This window comes from Gadus macrocephalus, chromosome 20, assembly GCF_031168955.1.
Source record: "Gadus macrocephalus chromosome 20, ASM3116895v1".
NCBI lineage: Eukaryota > Metazoa > Chordata > Actinopteri > Gadiformes > Gadidae > Gadus > Gadus macrocephalus.
In genome coordinates, this window is record NC_082401.1 from 11,292,098 (window position 1) to 11,306,194 (window position 14,097).

Genomic DNA, 14,097 nt, shown 5'->3' on the forward strand with positions numbered 1-14,097 from the left:
CCATTACGGCCACGCCTAGAGGTGGATAACTATTGCTGCCTAGCTGAAACTCGACTGATATTCAGGTTGATATTCATTATGAGACGCAGCCGTGAATATTTAGATGATCTCACAGGGGTAGTCCCAGTATGTCTATGCACCTCTTCATGAGATTAAAATAGTCGTTATGTCATGCAATGATTGAAGCTTGCAATATTTAAACAGTTTACCATTATGTTGCTTTGCTTTTTCTTCTACAGGCTCTGGTGTATTAATTAATACACCAGAATGTATGACAGAATACTCTACCATATTAGCAGAGAGATATAAAGAGAATAAAGGGACATTTGTGGATTTAAATCAAGTTTTTATTGTACAAGGTACTACAAGTCCACACAGCATGAGCAATTATGTGCTTGAACAGCATTCCTTTCTATTCTTAACAGGAATCCATGATTCTTCTGAAAGAGTGGAATCTAACTCCATCATATCCCATATCCTTGAAGCTCCTGTACTCTCCTGGTCTCATGTACATCATCCTGCCTCTGTACTGGGGCTGCTCGTACGTCAGCCAGTGTCCGTCCATCACGTGGCAAGACTGGCAGTCGGACATGCTGTAACGATCCTGGATGTTGTCACAGTCCTCCATCATCTCATTGGACTGACCACCGAAGTTCTCCCTCTCGTAGATCTTCATCTTGTACTGGCCCTTGTGCTGTGTTTTTTAATTAAGAAGAAGACGCAATTGGTTAAAATATAATCCATATGAGTAAAACCAGTTGTGTGTTAATCTTTCCTTTATTCTGATACCTACCATGGGGATCATGCGGCAGGATCTGATGCCACTGCACATGCCCATCATGTTCATGTAGTCAGGGTACTCTCCACTCTTCAGGAAGTACTGGTTGCCCATGTAGTTTGTGCGATCGTAGATCACAAAGCAGCCACTCTCGACCTTGCAGGAGTGGCACCTGCTCATGTGAGAGGACATGTCGGCGCAGTCACTCATGCACTCATAGGAGCCACCCTGGAAGTTCCTGTCCTCGTAGAAAGTAATCTGGAAAATGAGATTCAAAATTGAAACGTTTAACACATTTTATGGCCAGTAAAGGAAGTGGGGGCTGACTGATACAAGCTATCAAGGCTATGGTATCAGACTCTGAGCCAAAAGTTTCTCGGTTAGTATTTACAGTCTCTTTGCATCAATGAGCAAGATGCCTCCTCCCTACCTGCTACAGTTCTTAATGATCTGTATCTCTGGAATCATTTAAGGTTGATTTGGATAGAAGCGCTTGCAACATTGCCAAAAACAGTGACTCTACAATGCTAATGTAAATGCCAATTTAGATTGATGATGTGCACTCTATATAGCTGTTCAGACTATTGTCACTGTTAGTCTCAGCTAAATCCTTCACATTAGTTAGGAGAAAAATATACTTTCTAAATTGTTTCTAAAATGCAGCATTTGATGCAGTTTGTTTATCTGATTAATTGAATGTTGCTGCAATTCCTGGGTTGTAGCTGCAATGTTAAATGTACAATGTGGAAGTCACTTTGGATAAAAGCGTTGGCTAAATAAATGTAATGTAATGGTACAAAATACAATTCATAGATACCTTGCCCATGTTTGATGGTTTGTTGATGTGCAGTTCTGTCAGAAAGCCATGGCTGCTGGGGCCCTTTTATACTTGTACTGATACGGTAGCAGGGTTTTGTCATTCACATGATGTTGAACCTGATGAATAAGCACATATGCAATCGCTGTTCACTTTATTTGTGCCACTGCGCATTCTAAAAAGAGAGTTGAGTGCAAGATGAGAGGGGTACATGTTGTATTTGTTCATATGCTTAAAGGACATAAATAACATTTACAAAGTGAATATCTGTAGTTTTACTAAGTATTTTGTTTCAATGTCAAATCAAATGGCTAATGTGTGTGTGTGTGTGTGTGTGTGTGTGTGTGTGTGTGTGTGTGTGTGTGTGTGTGTGTGTGTGTGTGTGTGTGTGTGTGTGCAGTGCACTGATCAAATATACAAAAATGTTGGTGTAAACCTTAACATTATCAATAAAAGCCACAGGGAATATGCTTTTAGGTCGGGAGATTATTTTGTTCAGTACAACCATGATGCAGAAATTATGGTAGATTCATACCTGATATAGGTATAGCACATGAATCAGCTTTCTAGTTTTTTATTTGTAAAGGCTTTTATTATCTAAATCAAGACCTGTCTGTGGTTGAAGAAGAATGCAAAGTGAATGCAAAACTAAGCTTGTTTGCAGCTGTATTTTTGCTGATTGCATCACTATTAAATAGAAAGTAATTTATTACAAATTTGTTAGACTTTTTGTAATCAATTTCTTATTAGCTAGAAGTGCTAATAACTCACTTATATTAGTCATAAGAGTTTAAATCTCAATAGCATTTCTACTGTATGCACTTGTTAATGTATGAAATACATTTCTTAATATATGAAATGTTGCCTATACCATTAAGCGATTGTCCGCCGTTCCATTAAGAGCAATTTCATTGCACTAAATAAAAACTTCTGCAGAAGAAAAACAATTTATTGTCGTAAAAAGTAATAGAATCAGAAACCTTTAGTTACTCCGGTTACTAAAGTAAAAGTCGTACACATAGTACGGCCAATGGTCTTAATACATTTCACTTCTCACCTCGGGCCAATCTTTGATATAATACATTTGAAATCAAACTAAAAAGTATTTTTTGCTGATATGCAAATCAAGCTAATTTAGATGTCAATGGCATCCTCCTGTCAGCACATTCTGCATTTCGATATATAGCACAACCAAGCTGCAGCTGGCTGGAAGCTCACCCTTCCAAAAGAGATTGGTTTTTATCTGATTGTGTTATCTACCTGAATAAATAAAGGTTAAATAAAATTGGAGAAAAAAGGCGGAGCAATATCATTAAGAATGGGGAAGGTAAGGATCGCAAACTAAAAATATTTCCACCACAATCAACTTTTGTTTGCAGTGGTCATCTTTTTTATTTTGATCTTTAGACATGCATAAAATTATGTCTTTGTGCTGCAGCTTAACAAAACTGTGCAACATACAACGGTCACTCACCAGCACGTTTCCTTTCCCTACAGATCATATTCTTTGAGGACAGGAACTTCCAGGGTCAGTGCTATGAGTGCAGCAGCGACTGCCCGGACCTGAGCTCCTTCTTCAGCCGCTGCGGCTCCATCAGGGTGGAGGGCGGCTGCTGGGTGCTGTACGAACGGCCCAACTACGTGGGCTACCAGTACATCCTGAGCCCAGGGGAGTACCCTGATCAGCAGCAGTGGATGAGCTTCAATGACAACATCAGGTCTTGTCGCTCCATCAAAAATGTAAGCTGAGCGAAACGGTATAGTCACTCTCCAGGGCACCACTGGGATTGTTTATATTTCGATTAGAGTGTTCCTGTACACATTTAACTGGAGTTTAATGTCTTATTAATAACTGGGTGCGATAGAGTACCCGAGCAAAATACCAGTGTGCACTGATCCGGCAGTAATTAGTGGAAGGCCAACAGACAAAAAGGAGAGATAAAGGGCTCATGTTTTGGCAGGGGTTTGCCCATGCCCGTTTATAGGTGGAGGAAACCAGGAAGACAGCCAATAAATCAATCAACAGCGATGGACACACAGAGAGGACAGCATTAGTTAAACAATGAAGACAAATTATGATTGTAACATCTTACTCTCTTCTTCGCCTGTGTCCTTTTGAATTTTCCAGGTTTATGGAAAGTCCTGGAAGATCAAGTTCTACGATGAGCAGGACTTCGAAGGGCAAAGTGCAGAGTGGACCGAGGACTGCCCATCGGTCTCAGAGGCGTTCAAGTTCAGCGACTTCCACTCCTGCGTGGTGACGGACGGCGCCTGGGCCCTGTACGAGCAGCCAAACTTCAAGGGGCAACAGTACTTCCTGGATCGTGGCGAGTACCACAACTACACCGACTGGGGCGCGCCTTCCCCTGGGGTGGGCTCCTTCCGCAGGATCACAGAGTTCTAGAACCCACCATGGAGGAATTCCGTGATGGAACGAATGAAAACCATCTCTTGGTTTTGAGAGCCTTAGATCATCATCTCAAGTTTTAAAACCTCTCTCTCCTTCCACTCCTTTTCCATTCCAAACTTTCTTCCAGAGTCCACTCTTAAGTGTGTATGCACATTGACATTAAAAGCCTCCAATCTGCAAAGATATTGTTGTCGTGTTGTATTCAGTGAGGTTTAGGTCAAAAACATTTGACAAAACCAAGGGAGCCAGGACTGAGTTCTAACCGATACTGAATGCTGGTTTAATATTGTATCGGACTGCTTGTGAATCAAAATAATATCCATACATTTAGCGATGAAATTAATTCCATACACTTTTACCACATTACATTTATGCTCGCTTCCATTGAGGAGACCCGACCAGCTTTAATGTATTTGATTTATGACTAAATTATTATTTTTTTCCCTTGCCGTGCACCATTGTTTTGGTCTGTAATGATTTAAGTTGAATTTTGTGCTCCATGCCATGTGCTATGGCCGTGAGCCGTAATAAATAAATAAATAAATTAGAGCTGTCAGTTAAACGCGTTATTAACGGCGTTAACGCAAACCAATTTTAACGGCGTAAATTTTTTTATCGCGCGATTAACGCAAATCTTTTATAAAAGAAAAAAATAATAATAATAATTTTCTTTGGCTCAAAACAAAGAAGCAGTAGCCTGACTGCTATGTTCAAATGACATTTGTTCAAAGCAGTCTTTTAATTGCACTATAGGCTCTTTTTTTGTATCGTCTTGTATCGTTTTGATCAGTATATGCCAATGTTGTTATCAATAAAAAATCATTTGCACAAGGCAAGCCGATGCACTTCACCATGTTGATAAGAGAATTAAAACGAGAAGAATTAATGGGACGAAGAAATCAAGGGATATTTAGCATAGAAAACGAATTTGCGATTAATCGTGAGTTAACTATGACATTAATGCGATTAATCACGATTAAATATTTTAATCGCTTGACAGCTCTAAAATAAATAAATAAATTATAGCAGATTGCCACCTGAGGTTCTCCTTGCTGCTACTTAATCCAACTGATCCCTCGATGAATTCACAGACATAGTGTCCATGCTTCACTATGGTGTGAGAAGTGGGTCAAAGGTATTGTTTGATTAATGAAAATAAGTCAATTTATTTTGACTTTTGAAAATCTTCATTGTAAAATGAACAGACAGTGTGGAGGTATTGTGTTGTTGTTTAAACAGTTTTTGGTTCAATCCCTACATACATCTTAAAAAAATGTACATACTTATTGAAGTTGAATATTTGACTTGTCTTTCAGAACAAAAATGAACAGCAGTGACTAGAGTCACTGTTACAGCCATCAACCGGAAACCATGCTATAATCAATGTTTGGCCTATTGACTATGACAGAATACTTGTCTTATACATTCTGGAATACAGTCATGAACATAAAAATATAATTGACTGGCTATTCAAACGTCTTAGAGCTAAAATGACTTTTGAGTTATAGTGTCTCGTAAACCGCAGGAAAACGTCTTGTGGTATAGAGAAGGTGGATAAAGCCTTTGCAATATTTCTACAATTCATATTCCATTCTTTCTCATCAGTCCTTCTACAGCACCAGCTGATCCTGCAACTCCCTGAGATAGTGGGCTTCCCTCGCTAAGATTTGGAAAAAATAAATAAAAAATTGGTGCATTGGCATTGGTGGCAACTGCTGAAAAAAGAAAAAAAAATCTTAAAACATGGACTGTGTGATCAAAGCCCATGCCGCCGTCGTATAATTGTACAATAGTTTGTCAACGTGGTATGAAGCATTGAAATGTTGCCACAAATTAAAATGCAAAACCAAAGGATTTGACACCAATAGGACATGACGTAATATTGACTGCCACAATTGAGTTTGCTATTGAAAAGTCGGTTGGTTATTATGATGACCTTTCTTTGAACTCTGAAAGTCGAATTTGACATCTACATAGTGTCATCGCAGATTGGAGCCAATACTTCCAGTGCAAGACATAAGTATATACCCTCACAGTCACAAAGTTTCTCTCTTAATCAAAGAGCCTGTCTATCAGCTGGTCACAATGAACCAAAATAAACCACTCTGGGTGGTGGTGATGTGGTGGGTCTCTGGTAACAAATAAACTAAAATTTTAGTTTCATATCTAGTTTCTTTGTAATATGTGTTGGGATAATCTCTAGTCCCAGCCAAGGTCAAGTGATTGTTATGGCATCAGCCGTGGATACTGGCGGGAGCTACGATCACTCTGTGTGTTTTGTCTGTCGATGTTTTATTGTTGTGGGCGGAGCTAGCGGATTCCAACCTCTCCAGACTCCTCCTTTCTCCTATTCAAACAGACACAGCTGTGGATCATCACAATCAACACTTCCTGCTTATTAACCATGGCTTCTGAACCCTTCCTCGCCAGATCGTCACAGTCTAGTTATATACTGGCACTACAGCGGTGTTGTCATTTCCCACTGCCTTAATTGTTCCTACACCAACCCGGTTGGCCTCCTGCATCAACCAGCCTCTGCTCCTTCCCAACAAATAACGATTGAACATATAACATACAACCGCCCGAGTTGCTCGTGTGACTTAATTTCCTGGCTTGCAGCACTTATAGCATTCCCATTTGTCTTTGTGAGTAATTAGCTAGTTATTGTTATTGTTAGATACGTTAGCCTCTTTAGAAAACCAGCCGTGCAATTGCATAAATTGGTGACGGGAATAAACTAGCAATGTAATCATGTGTGTAAGAGCATTTAAAATCTACATTAAAATGACCAACGTGGTACAAATACATAGAAAATGAATATCTTTATGGGTGCAGCCAACTTTGCTTTCCGAGTCGTACGATCAACCTCACTGTACTCAGCTGATTCTATGAATCCCTTGTGGGACCAACCAAAAGGTGGCGTTCCTCCGTGAATAGCCGCAAGAAAGCTGTGAGATTTCCCACTTTGCAACTCGTGCGGGTGGTGTGAGGCATCTCAAACACGCCATTACAATCGTCGTCTGTTGTCATGCGTTTGGGCCCCCCCACCCTTGGGCCCAAACAGTGGGCCAGGGGGGGGGGACTCTCCCAAATGTCAATATCCCCCTCTGCTGGAAGTCACGATAGTCCTGGAAATACACATACTTTGTAATATATAACTTTTAATATAATATTTCTATATACACTACATTCAAGTATCAATATTATATATATATTATATATTAGTATATAGCTGTAATGGTTTACCATGTTGCATCAACTCGACTATGATACAATCCTGGGCTTATGCATTTCACAGTCTAAAGTCTGCAGCCCCACCACAGGCAGAAGGTGCACAATGTGTGTCAAACCCTGGTGGCAGACCCCGGCTTAACCTGGAGACAAAGGGGTGCAGGCATGCTGATGACTCTGGGTTTGGCCCGGAGCGTGTCAGCTGGCCGATAGTGCTGAAGCCAGCAGGGGCGAGGCTCACTGAAACAACAACGGGTCTTTGGCAACACAATGGCTGCCAATGCCAGCACCTTCACCTAGCCACACATAGCTGACCTCAATGCACCCCATCCCCTCCCACACAGGCTTGTTTGTGTCCCCCCCCCCCCAACCCCAAACCCCTCCATGCTCTAGCAGGGGGGATGAATGAGAGAATGACAAAGGGATTTGGGGTGGGATGAGAGAGTTGGATTACTATTGATTGGTGTTCGAGAACAAAGTCGGTACTAGGGACAAGTTGTGTTGAAGGGAGCCCCTGGTGGGTGTTGGCAGGTACTGCACAGTGTGTGTGTGTGTGTGTGTGTGTGTGTGTGTGTGTGTGTGTGTGTGTGTGTGTGTGTGTGTGTGTGTGTGTGTGTGTGTGTGTGTGTGTGTGTGTGTGTGTGTGTGTGTGTGTGCGCGTGTGTGTGCGCACCATGCTTTACATTGCGTTGTGGTTGTTTATACTGCTGACTTCAAGTAAATGTGTTAGTTGTTCAATTGTCACCATTTCTAAATGAGTTCTATTTATAGCTGCATGATGAGTGTTTGGTCTCCTTTCTCCTGCAGTAGAGAAAACTAAGCTGATACTCAGAGGCAATCAGTATAATAGCAGAAATATAATAGTAGCAGATATGTTTTGCTTTGTTAAAAACTTCACAGAATAATCAAAACTGGCGAAATATGTTGTATTTTGTATTTTTTACATTTATTAAATATTAAATAAATAATATAAATAAATAATAAATACATATAAAGCTTAAGAAAAAAAAAAGCATTATCTTTAATATTACTCGAGAATAATAAGAAGCAGCAATTGATAAATATTAACACTATTGTATTGCGATAGAGTAATGCAATATTAATGCCTAAATGCTTGTCCATGATTAAAAAAGGGCGGATGGAGAGAGTGGGAGAGTGAATAAGAGAGGAGCAATAACCCTAATGCAGAACGCACATAACGTGTGTTTAGATGTGTATGCCTGCGAGCATGTGTGTGTGTGTGTGTGTGTGTGTGTGTGTGTGTGTGTGTGTGTGTGTGTGTGTGTGTGTGTGTGTGTGTGTGTGTGTGTGTGTGTGTGTGTGTGCGTGTGTCTGTGTCTGTGTGTGTGTATCCTTGCGTGCCTGTCTGCGTGTGTGTGTCTGTGTGTGTGTGCGTGCGTGTGTGTGTATCTACACTGCGTTGTGTGTTCAAAGTGATGTTAAGGTCATTATTGCTGAGGAGCTTGATGTTGTCGCGGTTGATTGTCACCCCGCAGTCCTCAGAGAGAACCACCGCGGTGAGGTCATGTCCCCGCGACCTGGGACCTCCTGCCAACCCCGTCGCCGGCTGGCCGGTGATCACACGTGTCCTTCACACATCTCACACAAACACACACACACACACACACACACACACACACACACAGAGACACACTGAGAGTCACACACACATACACACACACATACACACACACGCTGAAAGTCACACACAAAGACACACTCACGCAGGCAGACACAAATACATACACACACCTCACACATACTGACCGTCACGAACGCAACTTCTCACACATGCAGACACTCAGATTAATGCACAGTTCCATACCCACAAGTGTGGACACACCGATTGACATTCGCACCCACACACACACACACACACGAACACACACACATCAACGCAGAGATGCCGTCAAACACAAGTGGGGACACACAGACACAAACACACAGGCACATACAAACAAACACACACACACACAGGCACGCACACACACCAAGACACGCACACAACGAGACAAGCACACACACTAAGACACACACACACACGCCCATGGGTACCTCTGTTCACACTCTCATACCCAGACACCTGGTCCATGTTGGGACACGCTGAGACCTTAATTTGGATCAAAGTTTGGGACACAAATAGCCATTCACAGTAAGCCCTATGCAGAACGCATTGTATACTCTAGTAAACAAAGTTCATCTTTATGTGGCCTGTCACTACATTCCTTTCCTTTCTTAACTCCTTTCTCACTTTAGTTCCCTCACACATATTACATCTCAGTCAGAGCATGCACACGGAACTCAATGAAATACAAAGAGAAATGGAGCTGCATGGATTTTCAAGGCCTGTATAGTAAATGTATTGAGCATACAATAGGTCATACAATATATTCCCTAAAGTCCATTTGAACAATTCCCTTTGATGCCACTAGAGGACAGCATTAGACTGGATTACATTAATAGTGGATGGGCAGACACATGGACAAATGAAAGCCATCTAAAATGTGGTGCATGTCCACTGCACATTTAGTGGACGTGCACCAGCCTCTCCCAACATCCCACTTTCTCAGCACGGTAGCAAACGACCACACAACACCTGTGTCCAGTCATTTAGCCAGGCCGGGTAACAAATACTTAGCATTCTTTGAAGTAGAACCGGTTCAGTCGCCATGTCTACAGCAGATGAAGTTCAAAGGGCTTGTGTAGGAGTCACAGGATACAGCAGTGGCATACTGCAGCTCTGACATCAGCATGGGAGATTTAAGAATTACAAAACAGAAAAAAATATACCAATTTCGGATTATTTTATGTGAACCGCAGAGTCCTCCAGGGATGAATAGTACAAAAAGGGTCCACCATAAAATAATCATTATAACATTATTTCGTAAATTTTTTAATAATATTACCTTATGATAAACACTTTTTCTATTTGCATTTGTGCTCACACAGACACACACACACAAAGCGCAAGCGCACACAAGTGCACAATCATGCGCTAACACACCTCAGTGCAAAGGATTTACCACGGAGCCTGATATGACGTCAAACTGGAGAGAAAAAAGAACGAAAAAAAGCAATACAGTATTGCCATGGAAACTCATCTCCCTTCAGCTTCTCTATGATCCATCCCTCCAGATCGGTGGAATTGAATGCGATATGACCGCAGAAACACAGAAAGAAATGCGCAGACACCCCATCTTGTTCCAACAGATCCCGATACTAGCAGCCTGTGTTTGTCTGGACCAGGAAAATACTCCCTTATTTGTATGTATGCTCCAGTGTCCCGTCACCATGGTTTGGTAGGAAAGGAGGCTGTGCATGCCATGTTTTTTTTCTTGTGATTTGAATGTGAGATTGTCCTGAGTGATTAAAGGCGAATTGGCTGATTTAAATGATGTGCTGCACGTGTAAGCCAGTGTATTGACTCCCTGCACAAAGCTCTCTGCCTCATGATGCATGGGAAGAATTTTAATCAGAGCCGTTGCATGTTCATAAGAGATTAGGGGCTTGCAGCTAGTGTAATCTTTTCTTTAAAAGACCACCTCATTTTAATTTACTGACTGCATTTTACGAGGTTGGCATCAGTAACTTGGTTGGTCCGAAATAGGCTACTGCTCTCTGGTGCTGAATGCCTTTGATTTGAGCCACACAAAATTTGCTTTGCTAAATAAACCATATAGGTTTGTCCAAAGACAAACATGTAGATATGGTATTTTGTAATAGTCGTCCATGCAAAGGGTAAATACTGCTACTGTTTTAGTCGGGTTTATTAGTTAATAATAGTAATACAATCTTGCTTTGGATGAGGTCACATTGCACGTATTAGTGTGTGTGTGTGTGTGTGTGTGTGTGTGTGTGTGTGTGTGTGTGTGTGTGTGTGTGTGTGTGTGTGTGTGTGTGTGGGGGTGTGTGTGTGTGCGTGTGTGTGTGTGTGTGTGTGTGTGTGTGTGTGTTTGAGTGACACACAATATTTGCTTTTATTAATAAAGTCTCAAATAGACGGAGTCAATGTTGTTTCAGAGCACACCAGGGGACAGGAATGACCCGGCTGGATTTACTCAAGGGTTTTTTCCTTTTCTCTATTGTCATTTATCATTCATGTTGCCAATTGGCCTCATATTTGACCATCTGGACTAATATATGCTTGTAAAGAAAAATACATTATACATCAGTGGTGATCATCAGTGGTGTCCCAGCTACATGTTAAACATGATGCTGTGTCCTGTGTGTATGCTGTGCAAATCTTCCCTCCAGAGCCTTTTCAACCCCATGCTTGTTAACTCAATAGATGAACTCGTAATAGATAAGCAGCGTGGCAAAGATACGGTGGTTAGGCCAGAACACACTTTGGCCAGCAGTCCTACGAGCTTGCAAGCATCACGTACACATTTGTCGTGCCACACGACACACCCGTGCACATAAACATGTTCCCTAATGAACACACACACACACACACACACACACACACACGCACATGCACACACACACACACACACACACACACACACAAAACCACACACACACACACACACAGGTCTTGGCCGGTGCTGGCTGACGCTGGCTCTCTGAATGTTTACAGAGCGGCATGAAGGGGGGATCCTGGGAGGCGGCTATTTTTAGCCCTGGTTTCATCACTCCCATCTCCCCTCTCTGTGTGCAGCAGCTGACAAGAGCTGCATTCTAATGAGAAGAGGAGCGAAAGGCTGTAAAACCACCGGCATACGACACAGAGCAGGGGAGATGCCGCATCTGTCACCACAAAGCTTTTTCCTTCACTTCTTTATCCAGGCAGCTCATTGAATCCACTCCACCTGGTCTCAAACACCTCTGATTTATACACAATGTTGATTCAAGCAAGCCTTTCCCTCGACACAGCATCGATCTCAGTGGAACCCGGGCAAGGTTTTATTTGAATGCCTCACCATTGGGATTGCCTCACAATGCTTGTGTGTAACCTTCGCCCGAGGAAATAACTCTGTGCTGCGCACCAGCCCTGTAGCCTGTAAACAAAAGGCTGCAGTGTGCGTGCGCCAGCCGCGCTTCGGTGGAAGGGACTACTGTACCAGTGTTTAGTGATTCTTCCTGGGTTGCCACAACAGACACGCGCCTGGTGGTCAACGCCTTGCCCTCATGAGCCTCACCATTATGAAACAACGCCATCCATCACCCTCTCCTGCTCCAACCAAATGTGGAGACGAGAGATGTTACATTTGGAAAGGACTTTTTTTTATTACATTGATTAAACAGGCTTAGGGTTAGGGTTAGGGTTGCATTGTGTGACTCATTGCTGTGTATATTATGTGTGTTTGTGTATGCCTTCCTGGGGATTTATTTAATGTTTATACCTTGGCAACTACGTAATTATTTTGTCCTTTTGAGGAACCGGTGGCTTTGGGACGTTGCTCAGTGAATGTCAGTGTCACCGTATTGAAGAAGATATAAAGAAAAGCCTGTCACCCTCTTTGCACATGTTGTGTGTTTGTCAGATAATGTCCCCACTGCTACAAGACGACCCCCAAGCCCCCGGTACTCCCTCCTCCGACGAGGAGACCCTGAGAGAGAGAAGCCTCTGGAAATTAGATTGGAGTCAGCAGCACACCCCTTCATGGGTCCTCGTTTCCGGGCATCGGGTCTTTTTTTTTTTTAATTATCTCGTGCCAAGCCATCTATAATGACCACTCTGAGGGGAAATTGTCATGCCGATGAATGGTGAAACAATCCAATAATGGAATCACAAGTTCTCCCGAAGGAGGCGGGCTGGGAGACCTCCCAGAGAGTGGAAACCCGGCCGCTGGTGCTCTGGTTCTCTTGCTTTTTGCGTAAGCAGAGGCCTCAGCCCATTCTCTGAGATGGGTCACAGGATTTATTTTTTACGACCGTTACCACAGTCTATACTTGGAAAACCTCGGGGCAAACGTAATTTGCTCAGTTAGTTTAGATAGGCCAGCTGCATCACAGTAGCGATTATCTGTGATCCAGCACTCCTACTAAGTTACGGTGGAACATCTGGGGAAGGGGGGCAGCACATAGCAGGAACCAGGAATACAAGGGCCGGAGTAGCATCTTGTTTCCATTTCCATTAGGAAGAAAACTAATTTGCGCGAGCTGACGAAGCTTCCAAAAGTGGATTTTAAAATGTGTTATTCTACAGTTGCCAGTGTTGATTTGAAACCTTTACAGACACGATTTGACAGTTAACTTCTGGACGATTTTGTGTATGCTAATTACGAGCTTAATTGTACCCGCCTCCAGCAACATGATTGAGCTAAACGTATACGGAGCGAAAGAAAGTGAAGCGCCCCGTTGGCCCAGATTTGACCTTGTCTCCCATCAGTCTTTAGATATTATTCTAGAGTCTGATTTATTGGACAGTAATGGAGGCCTTCTGAGCAGTGCTGGGCTGAGGCCCATAGAAGGAGGGCACTGGACCCCAAAAAGCTGAAGGGGGTTCTGTCAACATGGTCTAGTGTCGCTATCAAAGGATTTCAAAGGAGATCTCAATGTTAACAATATATATACTATATATTTGAGCAATCAGACAGATTCTGATTTACGTCCGCAGGATGGATCCCCGAATTCCGACACCATTCCTGGTAAAACCCCATTTGACACACTTCATACCCCACTCCCTACTCAGAAAGGTACCTTGAGAATAATTGCCCTTTACAAACCACCTCATTGTATGACATTAATTCTTCATGGGAAGAGGAACAGGTTGTATCTGACAAACTATGGGAAGGGGAACTCAAAAGGCTACGCACCTCTCTTGTATTTGGCCTCAGCATGGTCTCACCAACGTGAACTCATTCACAAGGACCAGAGAAGATTATCCAAAATGTACAAGGATGTGAACCCTCTCTG

General features: G+C 42.5%; 2 protein-coding genes across 2 annotated transcripts; one reads left to right on the forward strand and one right to left on the reverse strand.

Annotated features, from left to right (window-relative positions):
• Positions 1–325: 325 nt before the first annotated feature.
• LOC132449141 (gamma-crystallin M3-like) lies at positions 326–1,723 on the reverse strand. The gene is made up of 3 exons (XM_060040790.1): positions 1,596–1,723; positions 794–1,036; positions 326–694 (listed from the first exon to the last, which is right to left on the reverse strand). Exons 1-3 carry the CDS (start codon positions 1,602–1,604, stop codon positions 419–421), a joined length of 528 nt encoding a protein of 175 aa, XP_059896773.1. The 5' UTR covers positions 1,605–1,723; the 3' UTR covers positions 326–418.
• A 1,073-nt stretch (positions 1,724–2,796) lies between these two features.
• Positions 2,797–4,188, forward strand: LOC132449142 (gamma-crystallin M2-like). Its single transcript, XM_060040791.1, has 3 exons — positions 2,797–2,922; positions 3,093–3,335; positions 3,724–4,188. The coding sequence occupies exons 1-3, from the start codon at positions 2,914–2,916 to the stop codon at positions 3,997–3,999; spliced, it is 528 nt and encodes a 175-aa protein (XP_059896774.1). The 5' UTR covers positions 2,797–2,913; the 3' UTR covers positions 4,000–4,188.
• The last annotated feature ends 9,909 nt before the right edge of the window (positions 4,189–14,097 follow it).